The sequence below is a fragment of the Miniopterus natalensis genome, chromosome 7 (genome assembly GCF_054644295.1).
Source record: "Miniopterus natalensis isolate mMinNat1 chromosome 7, mMinNat1.hap1, whole genome shotgun sequence".
Classification (NCBI taxonomy): domain Eukaryota; kingdom Metazoa; phylum Chordata; class Mammalia; order Chiroptera; family Miniopteridae; genus Miniopterus; species Miniopterus natalensis.
Window position 1 is genome coordinate 21487285 of NC_142087.1, and position 23128 is coordinate 21510412.

The 23128-nt window shown below is 39.0% G+C and overlaps 1 protein-coding gene across 1 annotated transcript in view; it reads left to right on the forward strand.

Annotated features, from left to right (window-relative positions):
- Positions 1-23128, forward strand: part of SLX4IP (SLX4 interacting protein) — a 159867-nt gene that overhangs the window by 11436 nt on the left and 125303 nt on the right. Inside the window, exon 2 of the mRNA XM_016212022.2 lies at positions 100-155. Coding sequence (XP_016067508.1) covers positions 129-155 — 27 coding nt within the window. The 5' untranslated portion in view covers positions 100-128. The remainder of the gene's footprint in view (positions 1-99; positions 156-23128) is intronic.

The following is a 23128-nucleotide window of genomic DNA, read 5'->3' on the forward strand; positions in this document are numbered from 1 at the left end:
TGATATTGACTGTTCAGCCAACCTTTCTCTTGTGAAATATTCAAATAGAAAGAGATTTTGATATACTTATTTTTAACTTTCTTTTTTCTTCTATTAAAGGTATCTAATAACTTTGGAATCAGTAAGCCATGGCATCAAAGAAATTTGCTATTAAAGTAAGTAATGCTTAATAGCCTTCTTTAAAATGATTAATCACTTTCTGGTATAACTAACTTCTATGTTAACTGAAAGTAGAAGCTCTGAACTTTTCTTCTAGTCTTTAAATTTGGCTCTGTACTGAAAACTTGAGGTGGGTGATTGAAAATTTTCATGTTTAGAATGAGAAGGGGGAGAAAATTTGTAGTTCCTATGGTTATGGGAGTTGCTTGCTTCTGACCAAAAGATGTAACTTGGTCCTTTTCATTTTAAAAATTATGATTCACATTGCATGTCCATGACGTAGTTTTTGATTTTGACTAAGCAAATGAAAAAATAAGGAAATCAAATGTTGTACCTGGTCAGTGCCAGGAGAGAATTCTCTTGCTTGGCTCCCCTCTTTTGCCTTCCTCTTATAAGTTTCTCTTCTCTATCCCTTAATGTTTGGGGCTGGGACCTTATCAGGTGTGGAGGCATGGGAGGATCACATATGAGGGAAGGAGGCAGGAAGAACTGATCAGTAGTGGGTATAAGGTCTAGGAGATGCTTTCATATAGGTTGGTTCTTCTTTAGGACATTTTTTCTATTCTATTAAGTATGAATTCAAAACACCAAAATAGACAAATTAGTTAACCAGGTGAGATACTATTTAATATTGTTATATCTTTTTAGCATGTCAGCACTTACTTAGATTTACAACATATTTATAAATTTTATTGCTTAGTTATTTTTTGTATCCATATGTTCTGTAGTTCTCTCTGAAAGATTAAGTGGTGAACTTTCACTATTTGTCTAAAATATATATTTTGTCTAAAAATATATTTTGATCTTACTCTACAAAGATACATAGTTTGTTATAAAATTCTAGGTTGAGCATTTTTTTTCCTCAGCACTTTAGAAATATTTTTCCATTATCTTCTGGAATCTGTTAATGGCACCTGAGAAACATTTTAATTATCAAATTTAAAATTCAGATTTAGTGGCTTAAAAAATGAGCTGTTTTATTTTTTTCTCATGATTCTGTAAGTTGCCTGATATCAGCGGGTGGTTTCTCCTTTTGATGTTGATGTTTGGGGCTGCAATTATGCAGGGACTCAATTCAGATAGAACATCAAAGATGGCTGTCAGTTGATACTTGGCTGTGGGTGGAATTGTACCTGGGGCTGTTAATTGTTGCCCTTCAGGTTCTCATTTATGTGGCTACTCTGTGTGGATTGGGCTCCTCTTAACATGGTGGCTGCGATTTGAAAGATGGTGTCCCAGAGCAAGAGTTACAAGAAGAAGTGTGATTTGCCAGTCCTCTTAAGGCACCCACAGTCTCAGATGCCATTTCTGCTGCATTCTATTGGTCAGAGCATTTTAAGCCCAGCCCCAGGGAAGGTGCACCTCTTGATATGAGAAGCAGCATGTACTTACAGGGAAGGGGAAGCTTGTCCCAGTACATCTGTGGAGGCTAGTTACCATAGAAATCTGCTGTCAACCTCATTGTGATTCCTTTTTTGGTTATCTGTTTTTTCTCTCTGGTTGCTCTTAAGATTTTATATTTTTGTGTGATGTTCTGCAATTCTACAATTAAATCTCAAGATACAGATTTGCATTCATCTATCTATGGCTTGAGATGCAATATACGTCTTCATTTGGAAGATTCAAGTCTGTCATCGGTTTTAGAAAGTCTCAATCATTTTCTCTTTGGGTACTGCTCCTCTTTATTCTCTTCCTGCGTAATCTTGGTTTTAGCCAAGTAGAACTTGGAGCTCTTATACAGAGTTTGTTGGATAATTTCATGTAATGGTTTTTTATGTGTTAGAGGGATGATATTAACTTGTGCAGGACTGAACCCCCCCCCCCCCAATAGGCTGTCTGCTCAGAAAAGAACTGGGCCTCTTGCAAAGCTCTGCCAAAACTGGCTGTGGCCCAGTACAGTATACAGTCATGGTCAACCCCACAGCTTGGACTCAACCCCTAATTATGCCAGAGGTGAGTGTTGATTTGCCTGCTGTACACACCGATGTGGATGTGGCCAATTCTGTTACCGTATTTTCCCGTCTCATTGTTGCACTATGAAGGCTTGGAACCTAGCGCTTAGTTCATGCCAGGCAGGGAGTTATCCCAACCATGAGTATCAAGCCAGCAGGTTAGGAACAGAAACAGGCTTCTGAAACATTGTATGAAAGATTTTACACATCACATTGTGATTGTATTCCTGCCTATGATCACACAGGCAAAGGGCCAGTGCTTTCCTAATCATGCAGCTTCAAAGCCTCACAACCCAAGCACTGGGATCCCATCCTGAACATCTGACATCTCACCCTGCCAGATTGCTATGCATTGCCATAGAGTGTCAGTGGGGGACATGCACACTTTATGATGCCATAACCACGTGCCTTCTCTAATGAATGCTTTTCCAGGAGGCTTGTATGAGCGCTCCTTGGCCATTTGTCTTTTCCGGTTTCTCTTCATGTCTCTATGTTGCATTCATGGTGCTTTTTACCAGACCTCTTTCAGTTAATTAAAAACCTTTCATCTGTATTTACTCTGCATTTAATCTACTTTTTAACTTGTTTATTTTTAGTGATTGCATTTTTCATTTGAGAATGTGTTGGGTTATTTTTTAATTCAAATTCTGCGAGTTCTTTTTATATACTTGTCCTATTTTTTTCAACAAGTTTCCGTTTCCTCCTTTTATGTCCTTCATAATTTTAAAGTAATTTATTTCACAGTCTGTTTTGGATTGTTCTATTATTCCCACTATTATTTACGACGCATAGAAGAAATTAATCACTGAAATTGCTGGATTATTCATTGTGTAATTTTTAATTGTGCATGTGTACACACACACACACACACACACACACACAGGTGGAAAGACCTATGAGCCCCACAGAGCAGTTGAGCAGTTTCAAGTTTACTTCTGCTGGAGCCCTTGGCATTTCAGTGGTTTTGGACTAGGTTTTATATTAATTTCATGACTTGGAATTCCACCACCTTGTGTGTAATATAACTTTACACTTCAAAACAGTCTGGCACAAAGTTGATGTTTTAGTATTTTCTTGTATTTTCATGGCTCTTCTCCCTTCCCCTTCCCGCTCCCAAGGCCCTGGATAGATGGCAAGCTTCCGTGTTGCTTACCTTGGTGCGTGAGCAGAGATTTTTTTTCAGTTGCATTTTCATGAAGGCTGCAGTTTCTCAACACAATGAAGGAAAATGCTCTACTGAATAGTTCGTGTTCTGAGAAATTATGGACAAACTTACCCACATGAACCAGAAAGGATTATATGAGGATATCTACAAATTGAGTACTTATTTGTGTGTCAGGCATTGTGTAAAGAACTGAAAGTTGAAGTTTTTTGCAACTCTGGGTTTAACTCGAATGGGTTCATTCCCAGCTCCCTTTTCTCTTCTACCCCTTTGGGGCATTAGGATACCAACTTTAAGCTGTCTTTGCTCCCAAATATTCTGACAGCCAGGCTTGAACCTTCCAAAGGGGTGATGATTTTCCCCCCTAGCTTTATTGAGATATAATTGTCATATAACATTGTTGTTCAAGGTGTGCAGTGTGACAAGTTGATAAACATACGTGGTTAAATGTTTACCACAATAAAGTTAACACATCCTTCAGCTTACATAATTACCATTTTGTTTTTTATGCTGAGAATGTTAAAGCTCTACTCTTGTAGCAACTTTGAAAAATACAGTACAGCACTGTTAACTATAATCACCATGCTATACATTTAGGTCTTTATTCATCATATAACTGGAAGTTTGTATCCTTTGACCAGCATCTCCCTTTTCCCCTGCTGCTTAGCCCCTGCCGACCACCACTCTGTTTCTGTGAGTTCACTGTTTTTATTTATTTATTTTTTAAATTTTAGTTTTTCATTACTGTTACATCCAATATTATTTTGTATTAGTTTCGGGTGTACAGCATAGTGTTTGACAATCATATACTCTATAAAGTGATTCCTCCGATATTTCAAGTATGCATGTGGCACTATACATAGTTATTACAATATTATTGACTATATCCCCTTTGCTGTACTTTAGACCACTGTGACTGTTGTGTAACTACCAATTTGTATTTCTTAATCCCTTCACCTTTTTCACCCAGCCTCCCAACCCCCCTCCCCTCTGGCAATCATTAGTCTGTTCTCTGTATCTATGAGTCTGTTTCTATTTTGTTTGTTTATTTTGTTCTTTAGATTCCACATATAAGTGAAATTATATGGTATTTGTCTTTCTCTGACTTATTTCACTTAGCATAATACTCTTTAGGTCCGTCCTTATCTGTCGCAAATAGTAAGATTTTATTATTTTTTATGGCTGAGTCATAGTTCATTGTATACATGTACTGCAACTTTTTATCCACTGAGTTGGATGTTTTTAGATTCCATATATTATTGTCTGACTTATTTCACTTAGCATAATGCCCTCAAAATGTGTCCATGTTGTTGCAAATGGCAGGATTTTCTTTTTTATGGCTAATAATGTTCCACTTTGTATATGCACCACATTTTCTTTATTCATTTACCATCAATAGACACTTAGATTGTTTCTGTGTCTTGGCTATTGTGAGTAATGCTACAGTGCACACGGGAGTAGAGATATCTCTTCAAGATAGTAATTTCATCTCCTTTGGATATATATCCAGAAGTATGATTGCCAGATCACATGGTAGTTTTATTTTTAAGTTGAGGAACCACCATACTATTTTTCATAATGGTTGTATGGTATTTGTATTCCCACCAATCCTGCATTAACCAGGGTTCCCTTTTCCCCTTATCCCCACCAGCATTTATCTCATCTTTTTGATAACATTCATTCTGACAGGTATGAGGTGTGGTTCTTTTCATTGATATTTGCTTTGTATGTCTTGAGGCTATGTTAATAGGTATGCACAAGTTTATGATTGCTCTTTCTGTTGAATTGAATCCTTAATCATTGTGAAATGTCTCTTTTTATCTCTAGCCATATTATTTTTAAAAAATATGTCTTTATTGATTTTAGACAACATGGAAAGGAGAGGGAGAGAGAGGGAGAGAGAACATCCATGTGAGAGAGAAACATCTATTGGCTGCCTCCCACATGTACCCCAACTGGGGACCGAACCGGCAACCTAGGTATGTGCCCTGACTGGGAATCCCACCGGTGACCTTTTGGTCCACAAGGTGATTCTCAACCAATTGAGCCACACCGTCCAGGGCTCTCATCATACTTCTTAACCTAAAGTCTACTTGTCTGATATTAATAGAGCCTGTATTTGGGATCTCCAACCAAATATTTGAGTCCCCACTGGATTATCAAACCCCAGCACTGAATAAGTCCCACCCATGTACACAAAGTTTCCAATCAGCATTTCATTGTTCTTAATTATGAATGGATGAAAGAATATTACCAGAGATTTAAGGAAAACTTGAGAAAGAGAAAAAAGTGAATGAAGAAACTCAGAGGGTCAGAGAGACTCTAGGGAGCAAAGGACAACTTTTAAAACACTATAATTAGTATCCTCAGAGCAATAAAGGAAGCAATTGTAACCATGTAACAAGATCAGGATTTTGTAAACAAGGGAAATTCCTGAGAATAGGAAAGAGCTCTTGTAAATTAAAAGTGCTTAGTGGAAATAACAATTCAGTGAAGTATGGAAAGATGGTTGAGGAATACTACCCAGAAAGTAGAACAAAAAGATTATAGATAAAAAATTGGGGCAAAATCTCAAGAAAATTAGAGGATATTAAAAATTAGAGTTCTAGAAAGGAAAACAAAGGAAGTAGTAGAGAGGGAAATCATGAGAGAAATAATAGAATAAAGTTTTCCATCATATGGACACAGAGTTTCTATTTGAAAGTTCCTGTGAGTGGGTACCCAACAGTCAATGAAAAAGAGTTGTACCAAGGCACATCATCCTAACATTTCAGAACATTAGGAATATAGAGAAGATCCTAAAGGAAAAACAGTTCCCGTACAGAGATCAGATTCAGAACAGCCTTCTCAGCAGCAACAGCCGGGGACAGTGGAACAAGACTCAGTATTCTAAGGATAATGGTCTCCAACCCAAAACTCTTCACAGCTGAGCTTTCAATCACATGTTAAGGTAGAAGAGAGACATTTTCAGAGATGTAAAGTCTAAATAATTTCCTCCTAATGTATCCTATTTTAGGAAGGATGTGGTTTTCCAAAATCAGGGGATCAGCAGAGGAGGAGTGAGATATCAGATCCAAGAAATTAGGAATTTGATAGGCTGGTACCCAAGCAAATCCCACGATGATCAACTAAAGCAGGCAGTTTGATTGGAACAGGAGAGGAGGTTCTATGAAAGGTATCTCCAACAAAAAATGAAATGAATAAAATACCTCATGTATTTAAATGTATTGAGAGGAGGTTTTCTTTAGCTCTGTCAAAGAGCGTGGGGGCAATTTAGTGATAGTAATACGAGAAACTAAGTAAAAGAAGAATGACACAACCCTTAACTCTAAGCAAACAAAAGATTGTGCAGGATAGCAAAGTGAGGGTGGCACACTGCCGGGCTCAGCTTTGAGCAGAGGATTTATTTCATATATTGTTAACTACAAAACTTGGAAGGCTGGGAAAGGAGACCTGTGAGAGGGTGGGCTGTAAGCATTGCCTCATTTTCAATAGAAAGTATGTAAACCTGGAATAATAAGAAATTATAGTGTAAACATAGTATTTAGAAATACAATCAAATAGCTCAAGTTTTCAGAGTGGTGGTTCCGTGTCAGTGAGAGTTGGGGTGGGGGTGGTAGCAGGATGGGACAGAAGAGACCTGTTTTGGATATGTCATTCTAATCTGTGTGTGAATTACTATGATAAAAAAAATTAAATAGATAAATAAAATTTTAAAGGAATTAGCTTATGCCAATTTTCATATAAATGCATCTGCTTTTGACTATTTGGTTTCAAAACTATTTGGATACAGCGTGGTTCCCAAAGTAACCGAAAACCAGGTGAACACCAAATAGTTTGCCTCTTGCATCTCAATTTATTCTTTCCCCGGAATGGCATTAATTATCTACCCTTTAAATCCTTCAAATGAAGAAGGGTCTTCTGACCTTCATGCAAGTAAGAGGGCTTTTTTTTTTTTTTTTTCTAAACTGCTGTGGCCCTTGCCTTGAACTCTCTTAGGCCAGAATTCCAGAAAGTGGCAACAGTGACATGAGAGAGTCCTTGGAACCACAGATTTCAGGGCCTCTTGACTTCTGGGCCACTGCAGCTTGTGGCAGGGAGATACTGTACATCCTGTATGTACTTTAGCGACTCCTTTTTCACTTGAAAGTAGTGGTGATAGCAGACACGTCTCCCCAAGGCTCCTTGTGACCTTAATTCTAGCGCTATACCCACTACAGTGTTTTAGAATTTCCAAAATGATGAGGAGCCTAGGGTCAGGTGCTTGTTTTGTAAATACAGTTTTATTGGAACATAGCCACTCCCATTTGTTTAGGTATGGTCTCTGGCTGCTTGTTTGCTACAGTGGCAGAGTTGAATAGTTGCAACAAAAACCTCATTGCCTGCAGAGTCTGAAATATTTATTTATTTTTTAGTATATCTTTATTGATTTCAGAGAGAGGAAAGGAGAGGGAGAGGGAGAGGGAGAGATAGAAACATCAATGATGAAAGAGTCATTGATCTGCTGCCTAGCCCACAACCTGGGCATGTGCCCTGACAGGGAATCGAACCCGATCGCCTGGATCCTAGGTCGACGTTCAACTGCTGAAATATTTATGTATAAATGCTGATTTGGGTATATAAATATATACTTCTTGAAGCACATAGCTAGTAGCAGCTTTATTGGACATCACAAGAGTCTAAATTTTTGCATCCTTCTTCTGGACACCTTCCTCCTCTCACCTTGTGAGAGTAAACTTTGAAGTTACCTTGGGTTGAACTGGCTGCAAGGGTGGGCAAATTAGCAAGGCCAAGGCAAGGCCATTTCCTTTGCAAGTGGAAGCAAGAAATAGACATGACATATAATGATCTTAATTATGGACTTTTGTCCATTAAAACACAAAGCTTTAATGAAAAGAAAATAAGTTTAGTAATAAATTATTGTCAAAAGTGTCAAATTAATATGCATGGTGTCTACCTCTGAAAAGTTTATGGGTCCATCCCCTGCTTTGAAGGTATTTTTAAAAGTATGTAATGGTGCCAGGTTTCACTCTTATGATTTTAAATTTTCAGCTTGGGTTCCAGCAAAGCAGTCATATGAAAGGTTCCTACCTCATTTTCTCTGTCTGTAGGTCATTTCCTTTGCTTCCTGCATCTGTTTTCTTGGATTAGTTAGGTATTATACCGAAGTCTAAGTTTCTCTTGACTACAAAGCTTGCTCTGCTGCTTCCCTCTCCCCCAGTCCAGTTTATTGTGGGTGGGAAAATTTCTGTTGAGAGGGCTTGATTAATTAGAAGGGATTCCTGGCGCTCCTGGCTGTGGTAGCCTGGGAAGATTACAGAGCCTGGCTTAGTGACAGGCCAATCTGTATTTAGGAAAAACTCGGACCAGCCAGATTTCCCTGGAATGTGGGTCTGGCTTTGTCTTCTTCCACAGGGAATGTGTAATGACCCCCTCCTCCTCCTTCCCACCCATTCCTGGAGACTTAAAGCTTTAACTTTTGCTGTTGATAGTTGTCCACTTTTTATTAGGGAGTGGGGATGAGGCCGGGAGCTGGACTTCTGGGGTAGGAAGGATGAATCATTTGCTAAATCTAAAATAACAGGCTTTAGATTTTATTAATGTTAATGAGGAGAGGAGAGATTTTACATTTTTAAAATTTCCCTGAATCTACTATTTATATTTTTCTTTCCACTACTTTGTTGCAATTATAGTTTTATGTTCTGCTTTGAATTTCAGTTAACCTTAGTCTTTGCATGCTTTAGAACAACCACAAAAAGAGAAATATGCCCAAGAATTGACAGTAATTTCCCCTTGATAGTAAAAGTAAAAGTGAAGAGCAATGCTTTGAGCTTCCACGGAAAGAAAGTTGAATAGCAAATGGGCCTTTGTCTTGCTGATTTGCCTCAATGAATGGCTTCAGTTCTGTGTCTTAGGTTTTTCAGTTACCTAAAGGGGCATGTGGTACTGACTTTTTCATCTGGGCTCATTTGAAAATAGATGCATTGATTTTGTGTATTATCGAAAAAAGATTTATGTAAATATTTTCATATCAGTTGAGTTCTAGGTAATGACTTTCTACTAAATTTTAAGACAGAATAAAATGGAAGTGTCCTAACAGAATAAATCACAAAAGTTTTAAATGGTTACTTTTTTTTTTTTTTTTTTTTTACTATAAATGAATTTGAGGAGTGTGCAGCCTTTATCCCTAAGAATGTTTTTACAAAGGCACTTACTTGCCTTTGTGAAACTTTTCAAAGTGAAAGTAGCACCTCTGTATTTCTTTTCACAGTAGTTAAAACTCTTCATATTACAGTTCTTCTCAATTCTGTGTGTTCCTTGGAGAGCTTTAAGTGTTAAAGACATGAGGATCACTGAGAGTTTGTCTAGTAGTTGATGACATGCTCAAACTAAAGTAGGCTGTTGTTTTTCCCCCATTGCATATATCTGTTCTATTACATTGAGCAGGCTGGAAACAGTTCAACTAACTGTGTGCTGATTACTTGGTAGAACTGAAATACAGTTCATAATATTTCACTAACAGTTACCCAGTTAATTCTGCCTCAGGCATAAAGCTTTTAGGTACCTTCTTACTCACTAGGACGTTTGCTCTAAGTATTGATGACTTTGAAACAAAGTTCTTGTTGAAATGAAACTTCCTTTTCTTTCTGGCCAGACACAATTTTTCTAGACTTAATTTTTTTCAATTCTTTTCCATGTGTATAAGCTCATCTGTTCTTTTTCTGGGTGATTAGCAAGTGTTTAAGAACAGCCCTGGTTTCTCATCCTCAGCTTCAGCTTGTTACCTGCTACCAGGAAGTCTTTGCCTAAATTGATCACTAAATCCTCAAACTAAGAATTCAGTTTGCCATAGTTTTCTTCTAAATTGGCTTTTGCTTTGATCGTCTCTGGTACTATCCTCACACATCCTAGGCTTGCCAAGTTGTTCTGTATTCATAATCACCTATTTAATGCATCTACCCTTTGTAGAGTATCTTTGACTTTGGTGCTTTTCTTTTGTTACAAATCCAGCCCTTATTAACCTTCTTGATTGTATTTCTGCCTTAATCGCTATTCCTTTTTTGTACTGCCATTTCAGTTCATCCAGACACCTGACGGGATGTTTCCTTAACACCATTTTCATCATGTTGCTTCCTTGCTTAAGTGATCAGAGGTAATTGATTTTGTTTAATCAGATCTAATCCAGACTCTCCAACTAGATTTAAAGCACTCTGATAACTATTCTCCCCTCTTTAACTTTGACCTATGTTCTCATCTTGGAACTTGGAAACATGGCCTGCCTATTCCTATGAAACTGATACATTTCCCTTTCCTGCAGTGATTTGGCCTGTGGCTTTCTCTCTTCCTGCTCTATCATCTTTTCTTTCTTTGTCTTTGCCCATCAGCTTTGTCCAGGCTTGACCAATGACTTGCTTTTCCTTTGACACACGATCCAAACTTTTCCCACATTGACTACCTTCTCACTTTGTTCCTTTGACCATGATGTGCAGCTTATGTTGTAATATTTTAGATATATTCTCCAATTGTTTACACACGTGCACACACGTACATAAGCATTTACAGCATACTGTCCCAGCCACATTCCCTGAGAAAGACCTGTGCCCTGCTTCTTTTGTATCCACACAGGTTCTGCATAATCTGGAGCATTTCTGAGGTGCCCAGAACCCCTCACTTTCCTTATTACGAAGATGAGAAGTTTCTTCCCTCATGGTTCATGGAGAACAGGGAAGTCACTCAGGCTTATTTTTTACTGGTCTTTTTTCAGTTCCAGACAGAGAATGTTGTAATCTTCAATTTGTGGTATATTTCTTAAAAAAAAATTTTCATTTCAACCTGTTTCTCCTTTTAGGAGTCCACCGTTCCACTTTGAAAATATTTTAAGTAATTCTTTTGAAAACAGCTTTTGTTAATAGCCAAAATGACAGTGTGTAGAGTTTGTGTCTCTGTGTGCTTTAGTAAATTATTTCATTATAATAATGGTAACTATTTGGAATTATTATATTTTATTTTAATTAACACTTTAGTGTTATCTCTTGATACTTTAATTTTCCAACATACATAGAAAGCATGTACTTTGTATGTTATTTATTTATTGTAGAGTGAAAAATAATTTTTGGCAGGAAAATAGATCTCTCACAGATAGGGGAACTCTGTAAGTTCCTTGCATTCTCTCTGAGGGCTGTAGAGGGCGTCATTGTTCCGTGTTTTATAAAGTAACTGCAGACATTGTGAACCAAGGGAGCACAGCAACTGAAGTGCTTTTTAAATTGCAGGCTCATTCCTAAATTATCCTGACATCCTAAATGCCTGTGTTTGTTGGGAGTTGTGTGCATGCTCTCATCTATATCCTGTTATGCCTGTGGATATTTAGATTGCTCTGTCTTACAGTTCTTCTCACCAGGAAACACTACCATTAACTGCAGCACGGGAAAACAGTCACAGTAACCCAGACTATCCAAAGTGGCCTCCGAGAAAGCGTTCTCAGAGTGACACAGACTGCTTCTGAATGCTTCCCTTCCAGATTCAGAAACCAAAATTGATGGGCTGAGAGTGAGGATCCCCTTTGTCCTTGGAAAGCTTTGGGACCCTAGCCCAACCCTGGTCCTATTGGTAAAGGCTAGAGGGGTTCCATTGTGACTGGGACAAAGTCCTTGCTGTCACAGCATTATTACAGTTACTGCTCCTCTTCCTCACCTTTCCTTATTGTTATCATTGCTGTTAGTTCAGGGGATGCGTGGTTAAGGAATCAAGAGGTGGAGTGGGGACTGACAAAAGTGTCCTTGCATTGTACAATCCCTGGGAATTTTATGGAAATGACATTCCACTGAAATAGCCTGTGTGTGCAGCAATCCAGTCATTAGCCAGATAATGTAAAAAGATACATGTTGTCGACTTACTGTTCTTTAAATGTTTCTCTGGTAGTAACCACTTGTAATATTCATGATTAAGTAATATAGGAAACTAGGCCACTGTATGTGTGTGTGTGTATAAACTACTTTGTTGCATGTGAGTAATATGTGACAATAACATTCTGATTTTAGGATTAGTAAAAACATCAGATGATGAGTTTATATAGTGATTCTACACATTCACATAGGCACGTGCTATATTTTGCAAGTGTAATTTAAGAAAGAATGTTATGCTGTTTGGTTCACAAAGGTATAGTGTCATATAAGTTCTGGCAAGGCATGTGCCAGATCTAGCATCCCAGTGCTCATTACCAGAAAAATTCACTACATATTTATTGAAAAAAAATGCACGTATAAGTAGACTTGCGAAGTTCAAGCCCATGTGGTTCACAGGCCAACTGTATATTTTATGGGTTAATGTTTAGATCATGTGTATTTATAAATTTCTGTGATTATCTATATTCAATTCATGTTGCTCTAGGCTTTTTAATAGTACTTGAAAGTTGGATCATGAGGTTTTTGAGGAAAGGATTCTAGAAGATGGAGTTAACATCAGACTTAATCAGGCTTCCTGAATTCAGATTGTGGTTTTACTCGTGAAAATTGTATGATTTTGAATACTGTTACCTCTCTGTGCACCTATTTCTTCAGTAATAGCACTATATGTTTTACAGGGTTTCTTGTGGGTATCAGATTAATAATAAAAGATATACTGCTGTGAAAGTGTTCGGGAAAATAACATTTTATGCATGTTATGGGCCCTCAGTAATTATTTTATGGTGACATTCTGTACAGTATTCGAGGGACTTGGCCTTAGCGTCTTATTTGTTCATGGTCTCTTTGGAGTGAAGACTAGTCTAATTCTTTTCATGTGGAAGGTGTCAATTAGCAAATCTTCATTTATCCCTGGCATGCAAGGTCCTGGGTTAGGTACTAGACACCGACAAGGCTGATGATCGCGTGTCCCTGTCCTTGGGATTTGCAATGAGAAATTAATGTGTCAAACTTTAAATAGCAGTAGGTTAGTAGAACAGAGATGCCAGAGTACCATGCATAGCTGAGTCATGAACAAATGAGTACAAAATTTTGTTCAGATCTGTTTCCAAATGGGATATTGTGGCAAAGCCATAGGCATCAATCTGTTGGGTGCCCTATTTGTGTGTCAATTTTCTTAGTGGGCTACAGTGGCAGGTGGCTGGGGCTAGAAGTCAGGGAGTTAGATATTAGTCCTTGCTATTGGTTCCTGATTATGGATAGGTCAGTTAACATCTTTTATTTTAGTTATTTTAGCTGTGTTATCAGCCCCCAACTTTTTATAATTTTATGGGTCAGAAGATCCAGCTGGGCAGTTTTTCTGCTTTATATGGGGTTACTCACTTGGGTGCATTCAGATCATGATTGGGATGGGGAGCTCAAGAAGACTTTACTCACCGGTTCGGTTCTTCTCCATCATGCCTTTCCCTCTTCACAGGTTGTCTTGTCATTTGGAAGTCTAGCTTGAACTTCCTTATGGCATGGTGTCTGGCTTCCCCAGAGAACATGACAGTGGAAGCTGCGGGGCTTCCCAAGGGCTATGTCTGGAACTGGCAAACTGTTTCTTCCACTATATTCTTTTGGCCGGCCATCACAGAGACCTAGGTCTCCGGCAAGGTCAGGAGGAAAGGAAATAGACTCCACCTTTTGGTGGGAGGAGCAGTGTGCATATACAAAGGAGCGGAGGAATTGTTGGTGGCTATCTTTGGAGATTTTTTTTTACTATAGTTCCTTTATCTATTAAATGAGGTGTTGAATTAGGGAGCCTTTTAGGACCTGTCTAGCTCTACATTTCTATAATTCTATAAATTTTTATTTCAAGAATTTTTTGTATATTATATGGTAGAAATAATATGGGCTTTGGAGGCAGAGAGGCCTGCCTGGGTTTGAATCAGGGCCTTGCACACTGACATGCACTTTAGGAAGTGACTTAGTCTTCCTGAGCTTTCGTATCCATAGTATTAATATAAACTCACTTCTTGGATTATTGTCCATCTTAGCAATGAGTCATCACTCAGAAAGTGTTAGTAGCATCCTTCCTTTTTCCCTTCCTTGTTATCTGATATGGGCCTTTTCATAGCTAACACTAGTTAAAGACATTAATTGCAGTTCTTTTTTAATTCTGATATGAAGGTGTTCAGGTATTTAATCATGTTTTGTGGTGCTAGACTATTTTTCTGAGAGCAAGATTCAAACAAGACTGTTCAGTTTGTTCACCCATTTTGGTGGTTATAAATTATCCCTAGAACATTGTTGTATTTAGAAAGCATGCTTAAAAATAACTAGTTTGAAATGCATTTTTGTCTGTGAACAGCTTACTTATTTGGCATTTTTAGTGTTTTTTATCTGGAAGAAAGAGAAAGCCATGTGGAGTGGACAACATTCTGTTTGGCTGTTTTGGACTATGGTGGTGCCTAGCCTATTGACCAGGATGATAAGTGAGATTGGGGCATGTGCTTCTGCCATGTTAAATGGATCCAAAAGCTCAGAGACTAAGAGAAAAGAAAGACTATATTCTCTAAAGCACTGGTTCTCAAAATGTGTTCCCTGGATCAGCAGTACTAGTATCCCTTGCGCTAATTGCAATATTTTTATCATAGTGCTATTGTGAGGATTAACTGAAATGATACATATAAAGTGCTTAGTACAGAGAACCATTTTAATAAATGTTAGGTATTCTCAGTAATATTATAATCATAATAAATATTAATCATTGTGATTAAATTTTTCTTCCAGGATGTTTTTTGAAGCAGCTTATTTTGCAGTTCTTCTTAAAGCTACCAGAGTTCTTATTAGTGCTCTTTAAAATTTTGTGAATGGTCTGTTAGTCTAACAATATTTCAAGTTGTCAAGTAAATGAAGATGTGTTTAAGCAAAATCTGAAGATGGTTCTTACAAAAGCCCATACTTTTGCAGAAGATATTCTTCAGCCTGAAGTGATGTTGAGAAACCATGTAAGATATATATGTAAATATGTTCAAAGCCTTAATGTTAGTGAGAGTCATTAATGGCATTCAGAGAGTCCCCAGGCAATGTCTGAACTCTGGAATTTGCTATTTTATTTATTTATTTTTATTTTAAATTTATCTTTATTGTTGAAAGTATTACAGATGTCCCCTTTTTTCGAGTTTACTTTTAAAATCCATTCTCTCTTTAGACCCCCTTTCTTCATTTTAGATATTGGTGTCCTTAAACAAAAGTTTTCATGTGGAATTTTTTTCTTTTTCATTTGTAGTCAAATAAGGATCATGGTTAACCCCAAAAGGAAGGCCAGCTGGGCTGTGGGGGCCTGAGCCATGGGGTGTGGGAGGGGGCTGGAGCCTCACTTCAGCCTGCTGTCTGTTCGCTTCCCCTTTTCTTTCCTTTACCACTGTGCTTAAGCCAAATCCCAAAGTGAAAAGCAGTTTATTTGTCTTTGGGCTCTGCTGATTCATAGGCATGGGTGCTCTCTGGGATGTCACTGTCTGACCACTGAGCTGTCAACCATAATTTACCCCAGCTTCCCTCTGGTGCCTCCTTCCAGGACTGAAAGCTTTGCTTTCCCTGAGGGAGCCCCGGGGGTTCAGTGATTGATGACTTCTCTTGTCTATATTTACTGGGCCTGGCTGGAGTGTTGGCCCTTATCTTTCTGCTTCTCACCTTCCTTGGGCAAGTATGTGGAGTGGCTCACATAAAACTGCTCTTTCCTTGGAGGATGGGATACTCAGGCAGAGCCAGGGGCCCAGAGAGCATCTCCCTTGGGCTTCCAACAGTGTTCCCTGGAAGTGCCCAGTTCCCATGGAGGCCCCCAGATCTCTGTCTCTGAGTGGTTCAGCTGCTATCTATTCTTTTGATGTATTGGAGTTCTGCATAGAATTTAACTGGGGTCAAGGGAGAGTATAAAACACATTGAAAAGTGCTGAGGTAGTCCAGCTCCTTCATGAACAAGCAGAGAATTCCTGTGGAACAGAAGGTGAGGATGTGAAAAGTTGCCCAAGAGAAGTTAGTGCCTTATTTAGAGACATGAGCACCGTACAAAGCTCTTTGGAGGAAGAAACAAACCTGTGCAAAACCCCAGAACAGAAAAGGGTACTTGATGATAAAGGAGTGTGAGTGTCTCAGAGTACCTTGGCACTGAGCCTTGTGAAGGCCTGGAGACAGCTTCAGGCTGCCCATGGCAGCTCCACTGATGGCCTGTTTGAGAAGCAGGGCCCTGGTCTCTTGAGTATTCCTTGTTACTCTCCCTCTGTTGGCCGGTCTGTGCTCCCCTGTGCACATTGAGATCAGGATCACTCCTCACCTTTCAAGTGATATATTTTACAAGACTGCTGTGCTTTCTGCCCCAATAAGCAAACTTCTGGAGGTGACTTTGCTCCAGTGACTGTGGTACAGGGGCAGTGTTACTTAATGCACACGTGGTTCTCTGTCCTTATGTCACCATTAGGCATGGGAGTTGTCAGAAAAAGGGACAAACGTTACCCCAAAAGTTAATATAGCTGTGCTTTATGGTTTAGAGACTTTAAAGTTTCTCTTTGGCAATCCCACAGATAGGCCTTCTTACAAAACATCATAATGAGTACTTGGAGTTTGTAGAGAGGCCTCAGGGGCATCTAAGAGGTAGCTGAAATAATCTGACCCTTGAGAAGGTTCTCTTGGTTACTGGGGGTGAGGATGATCATAATTACAGCTTTACTTCACAGTTTGCAACTTGCTTTGTTGTTGGTGTGCAAGTTGAGACATTTTTGGGTTCACATTCTTTAGCCTGTACATGTTATGGTAATTAAACCATAATTTTGCAACAATCAAGAAAAGTATCAAAGAGCATGCCATTCTACTCTAAATCTCTATTCTATAGATGACATTCCAAGTCAGGAAAGGACCCAGGCTTCAGTAGCATGAATCTGGCATTAAATCTTAAATTCTGAAGCCCCGAATGCATTCCAGCGAGTCACTAGTCAGCTATGAGTCTGCATATTTGATTTTGACTCAGCATTCCATTTGTACTTCCTACAGTGTATGAAACAACAGAAACTGCATTGTAGCTTTAGTATTTTTAATTGTCACCTACTGGTGCTGCTAGCCACTTTGCAAAGTCGTCTAACAGCTGATGAAATGCTTACTTTTTCAAAGATGGCTTGATGGAATCAGATGTCGCTGCATCAGCTCAGATGCTGCTTGAGTCTGTTTCACTTCCCACAATGACTGATTCTCCATCTGCCATGACAGTGCATTTCTGAGCTGCAGCCCCCTCAGTGGTGGTGACTGGAATGTTTATTTTTAGGAAAAGTTAAAATTATTCAGAAAACGGTGTCTTCTGTAAAATTTACATGAATCAGCCTCTCTACAGGGATCATGGGAGAGGTGTGTGTGTATAGACTTTAAAAACTCCTTATGGAAAATTTTAGAATTATTAAAGGGGAGGAGTATAATGAACATTGATGTACCTACCCATCACCCATCTCTTCAACATTGAGGACAATTTTAAATTAAGTAATTTAAACCATCTGAAGGCCAGTTTGAAAAAAGTGAGTGGTGCCATGTGACGTTAACATTCTTTTAGCTGAATTTAAGCTGAATTTTCCAAATTTCAGCACTGTAATTCTCCTCCACCAAACCAAAAGAGCCTTAGCTCTTTCCTTTAGTTTAAGTTCTAAGAAATATTATTATAAGTATAATAAGAAATCTTATTAGGGCATTAATGTGGAGTTTCCCATGACACAAAGTAGTCACTAAAACTTGATTTCGGTTACATAGGTTCTAAAGATACCACCAGTATTCCTTAAATTTCTGTTTTACTTCGAAGGGAATTCTTGGGGGTTTTACACAATAGTCAGACAGACCTCACCACTTTTCCTACCTTTGGGCTCTTAATTCTTTCTCTCCAAGCTAGGGATATAAGTATCAGCCTTCATAATGTTGCTACATAAGAAGAGTCTAACCCAAAAGCCTACTGGCAGTTAGTAAGCATTTACTAAACTTAGCTATTAGTAATCAAATTAAAGATACCCGCTGGGAAGCAGACTGGTTTTAAGATTATGTAGTCTCCCTCCTAATTTTTTTTTTCTCATATGTTTTTATTGATTTTTTTTTTTTTTTTTTTTTGAGAGAGAGAGAGGAAGGGAGAGCGGTAGAGAGATAAAACATCGCTGAGCGAACTATCATTGATCAGCTGCCTCCTGCATTCTCCCTACTAGGGACTGAGCCCACAACCCCCAGCATGTGCCCTGACCAGGAATTGAACTGGTGACTTCTTGGTTCCTGGGTCGATGCTCAACCACTGAGACACACCAGCTGGGCCCCCTCCTATTCTTTTCAAGTATTTCATTTCAGCTGCATATGATGTGAAGTTCAAGTGTGTTATGGTGTTTTCTCATTACAAGCTCTCTTTTAAAAGCATTTGTGACAGCCCAAGAAGAGAACTAACATTTACTGGCTACCAAAAGCTTTTTCAGATATTATCCTATTAAATACGTGTTTTTATACATCCTGTTTAATTCTCACAGCTCTGTCACCTACACCTTATGTTAACAGATCATGGATGTGAAGGGCAGTGAGGTTGAGTAATTTGCTCAGGTCGGAGGTAGAAAATGGTAAAGGCAGGTTTCAAGCCTGGGATCTTTTACTGAAAGTTGTATGCTTTGATGAAGATTGAAAATGCTAGCTATAGTCTTGTAAAGGGACTGGTTTGGAATTACTCTTGTCCAGTAATAAGACTACTTATAGCGACTTATAATTGTTATAGTTTTATTAAGTATATTACTAACTTTTACTAACTATATTAAAACACATTATCTTGGGAAGTAGGCAGAGCAGGTGTAATGATGAAAGAGGTGAAGCCTGGAGCCCACTGTTACTCTTCTTTTATTGCCGCCTCCTCTCAAAAAATGTATTTTAGGGAAAAAGATACATTGGAGACTTAGTCAGAGGTCAGTTCTGGGCCCCATTCTCCTTTGTAGAACCTTAATGAACCGGCCACCTCTGCCACACTCTTCTGAGGGGGGTGCCCCTGTGGAGGGAGAGATTCTTGAGCTCATTTGGCTTACCAAGTGGGGAGGGGTGTGAGAGCACAAACAGGAGAAGTGAAAGAAGGAACGGGGAGTCAGTCCTGGAGAAAAAGCGTGTTACCTTCATAGGTAGAAGCAGGAGGAAACAGCCGAAATACTAGAATTAGATATATCCCTCCCCTGACTAAGGCCTCTGCCCAGGTCCTGACCTGCTCTTGGGGTTAGAGATTAGGGAGACCTTGACAAGTGGATAGGAACATTGGGCTCCACCTAGAGGCCATCAGTGACAATGGCTGCTTCCCAGATGATGAACCTGCCTACCGGGAAAGTTGAGGACAATCTGGGTATTCAGCTAGTGTGGATGCAAAATGAGAATTGATGTCATACAGCTTCTAGACTCTTTTTACACTTCTTTATTTATCCCCTTTTGGAAATTTTAAAAAATTTGAAACACATTAAAAAAAATTTTCATATTCTCACTCTTATATTCCATATTTCCATTACTGTTAACATCTTGTAGTATTAGCTTCTAGGCCTTTATTTTAAAAACAGGCAAACAGCCTGGATGGTGTTGCTTAGTGGTTGAGTGGTGACCCATGGATCTGGAGGTCATGGTTTGATTCCCAGTCAGGGCACATACCCGAGTTTCGAATTATTGGTACCCAAATGGGTATACCTGAATCCCTGACCAATAACAGAATGTACTTGGGGATGCGGCACACATAGGCTCTGAGGGTAGAAATGAAGATGGATTGTGTATGGGACTATGAAAAGAGAGGACTGACTGAAGCTGAGGGAAGAACTGGAAAATAGAGTTGGATGGAGAGAGTGGCTGCAAATTGCCCATGGCCTTTTAAGCCCAAAAGAAGAGATTGGGCTTCTTTTGTTGGGCATTACGGAATCAGTGGGCTCTTAAGCCAAGAAATGACCAGATAAAAATTTGCAACCTCACTTTATTTATTTATTTTTTTTAAAAAATATATCTTTGATTTCAGAGAGAGGAAGGGGGAGAGAGAGAGAGAGAGAGAGAGAGATAGAAACATCAGTGATAAGAAAGTCATTGATCGGCTGCCTCCTGCACACCCCCAGTGGGGATTGACCCTGCAACCTGGGCATGTGCGCTGACCAGCAGTCGAACCCCGATCTCCTGGATCCTAGGTTGACACTCAACCACTGAGCCATGCCTGGCCGGGCTGCAACCTCACTTTAAAGTTATTGATTGACCATGTGGATAATTTGGCTGTTTTTTGCATCTTTTATGTGCAAGATGCTTATGTATTTAAGAAGGTTTGTATATTTGGTTGTTGCTTTTTTTGGCACCTTAAGCAACATAATTATCAACTCTTCACTTTTTTATTTTACTAGATAGGGATTCTAACACAGTCTTGCAAATAAGAACAGAAATGCTCAGGCAGAAATTCATTGAGGGTGTATTATATGCAGGATACCAAGTCTTCCATAGAAGTTCAAAGACAAAGAGACACCCATCACAGGGGGTTAGACAATTAGAAAGGTAGCAGTGAGATACTGCTGGAGTGGAAAGGAAAAGGTGCTGCTTTCTGCTTGGGAGCCAGGAACTAAAAGACAGAGAAGGCTTATGTGCCAGGCACTTTCCTATGTGTTTTCTTTTAATCCATGCAATTTCCCGGTAAAAATTTTAATCCCTATTTACAGAGGAGAAATGAAGCATGGATGGCTGATGTATATGGACGTAAGCATTACAGTCATAGGTTTAGATGACTTTGCTGATAGAGGGAATGTTGGTAGGAAAGGCGATCGGGTCTTATAAAATAATTCAGGATTGTTATATCTTTCCTGGGATAAATGATCGGGCAGAGGTATAAATAGTGTAGCTCAATGTCACTGTTTACAAAATATTAAACTCTAAAATAATTAGTAGCCCTTTAAAGTGTTTAGCATCATGCTAGTTACATTAAACATTCAACCCTAGCATTGCTCAGAACATTTAAAAATTGCCCTTTGAAAGGATTCTAGTCTGAAAAAAGTTTCTCCTGTTGGAAGGAAGTAATGCCTGAACCTCTACATTCAAGCTTACTTTGTTTCTTTTGAATAGTCAAATGAAGGGACAATAAAGTGTTGCTTTAGTTCACTTCATCATTGATTTTGACTCACTTCAGTGGGGGCTTAGTGTCCTACTTAGTAAAGAGAGGTTTGGATTAGAGCAGCCCACACCCTTCTAGCTCTGAACTCTTTGTCCTGTACTGTAGAAAAAGATTTATTCCTTAAGGCAATAGCTCTTTGAGGGTTAAAAACAACAACAAAAACAGCATCCAGGCTAATTCTGCTCAGCTCTTATTTACTCAAAAAATTTTTGGAACTGTAATAACTTGTTAGATCTTGTGCAGTAAAACATAATTCCCAGGTTCCAAGGCCAGCTGTAGATGAGTATCCTAACGGCCTTAATGGAAAAGGGCGGGGGTGTGTTTAAGGAGCCATTTAGGGAAATCAGTTCCATGTAATTGTTAATACAGTTCTTTGGATAGACTTTTTTATGACTCAGTAATACAGATGTCATTAATTTATAATGGAAAATGGTGAGACAATATGACAATTATCTTCAGACTCAAGAATACTTAGGCAGCAGGGTGAGTGATGATTAAATAGTTAGAACAGAGGCAGCTGCGTGATGCCACTGCCAGGATGAAGCCCTAACTAAAGAATAAGCCTGGGTCTCATTGCCTCTGACCCTGCTTGGTTAATCAGCCAGCCACTTGCTGTGTAACTTGGGTGGCAGAAAGAAACTGAGGCCTGTTGAAAATCCAAGCCCTTGAGGTTTCTTCTCACCAAAGGAAATTCCGTATGTGTTTCCTTTTCTAGGGAGGCTAAGAGGCGTAAGAGGGTTGGGCTTGGACAAAATGGAAGAATAAAGTTAATTTGTTCTTCCTCCAGTCATGTTTCCATATAATCTCCTCCTCTAAACAGTAGACATTTTAGAGATTAGGGCCAGCCTATCACAGCAGTATTTCCAGAATTATTGTGAGGGAGGAAGTTAAAATACATTGTTGAACATTTAGTGACCAAATGGGATGATGTTTTTCCCCTTTGCTCATTTTTGAAGGTGTGATTGGCGTTTGCAAAATAACAGTTTATTGTGGGTGGGAGAAGTCATATCTGACTTTCTAAGTAGGGCCTGTCATCGGTGGTCCTGGCAATATGCAGTGTGTGCCAGTAGCAGGGAGAATCTTGTAAATAAGAAAGGCTGCTGGCATGGAGTTGGGAGACCTGGATTCTGTTCAGGTCCTGAGCAGAGTTTTCTCATAGTCCTTGTTATAGGGTGAATTACTTTCCCCAAAAAGATACATTGAAGTTCTAAGTCCTAGTACCTCAGAAATTCGATCTTCTTTGGAAATAGGGTCTATAAAGAGGTCATTAAGTTCAAATGATGTCATTAGGGTGGTCCGTAATCTAGTATGACTGATGTTCTTGTATAAAGGGGGAATTTGGACACAGTCACACACAGAGTAAAGATTCTGTGAAGATACTGGGAGAAAGATGTCTACAAGCCAAGGGATGTCTGAAGCTACCAGAAGCTAGGAGTGAGGCATGGAATAGATTCTCCCTCACAGCCTCAGAAGGCACCCACCCTGTGACACCTTCATTTTGGTCTTCTAGCCTCAAGAACTGTGAGACTATACATTTCTGTTGTTTTGAGCCATCCAGTTTTGGGTACTTTGCTATGGCAGCTCCAGGAAATGATATAGGCCTGATCCCTTCAAAGCCACAGAACTTTGAGCTGGCCTCTCAATGTTCTAGACTTCTTTCTCATTCATAAAATAAGAGTCTTGGAGTAGATGATGTCAGGACCTTCCTTCTATAACATTTGATGATTAATATTTCCAAAAGTACACTCAATTTCCAGCCAAGTAATTGTTAAATTTCCTAATATAGCTAAAATACACAGAGTACTTT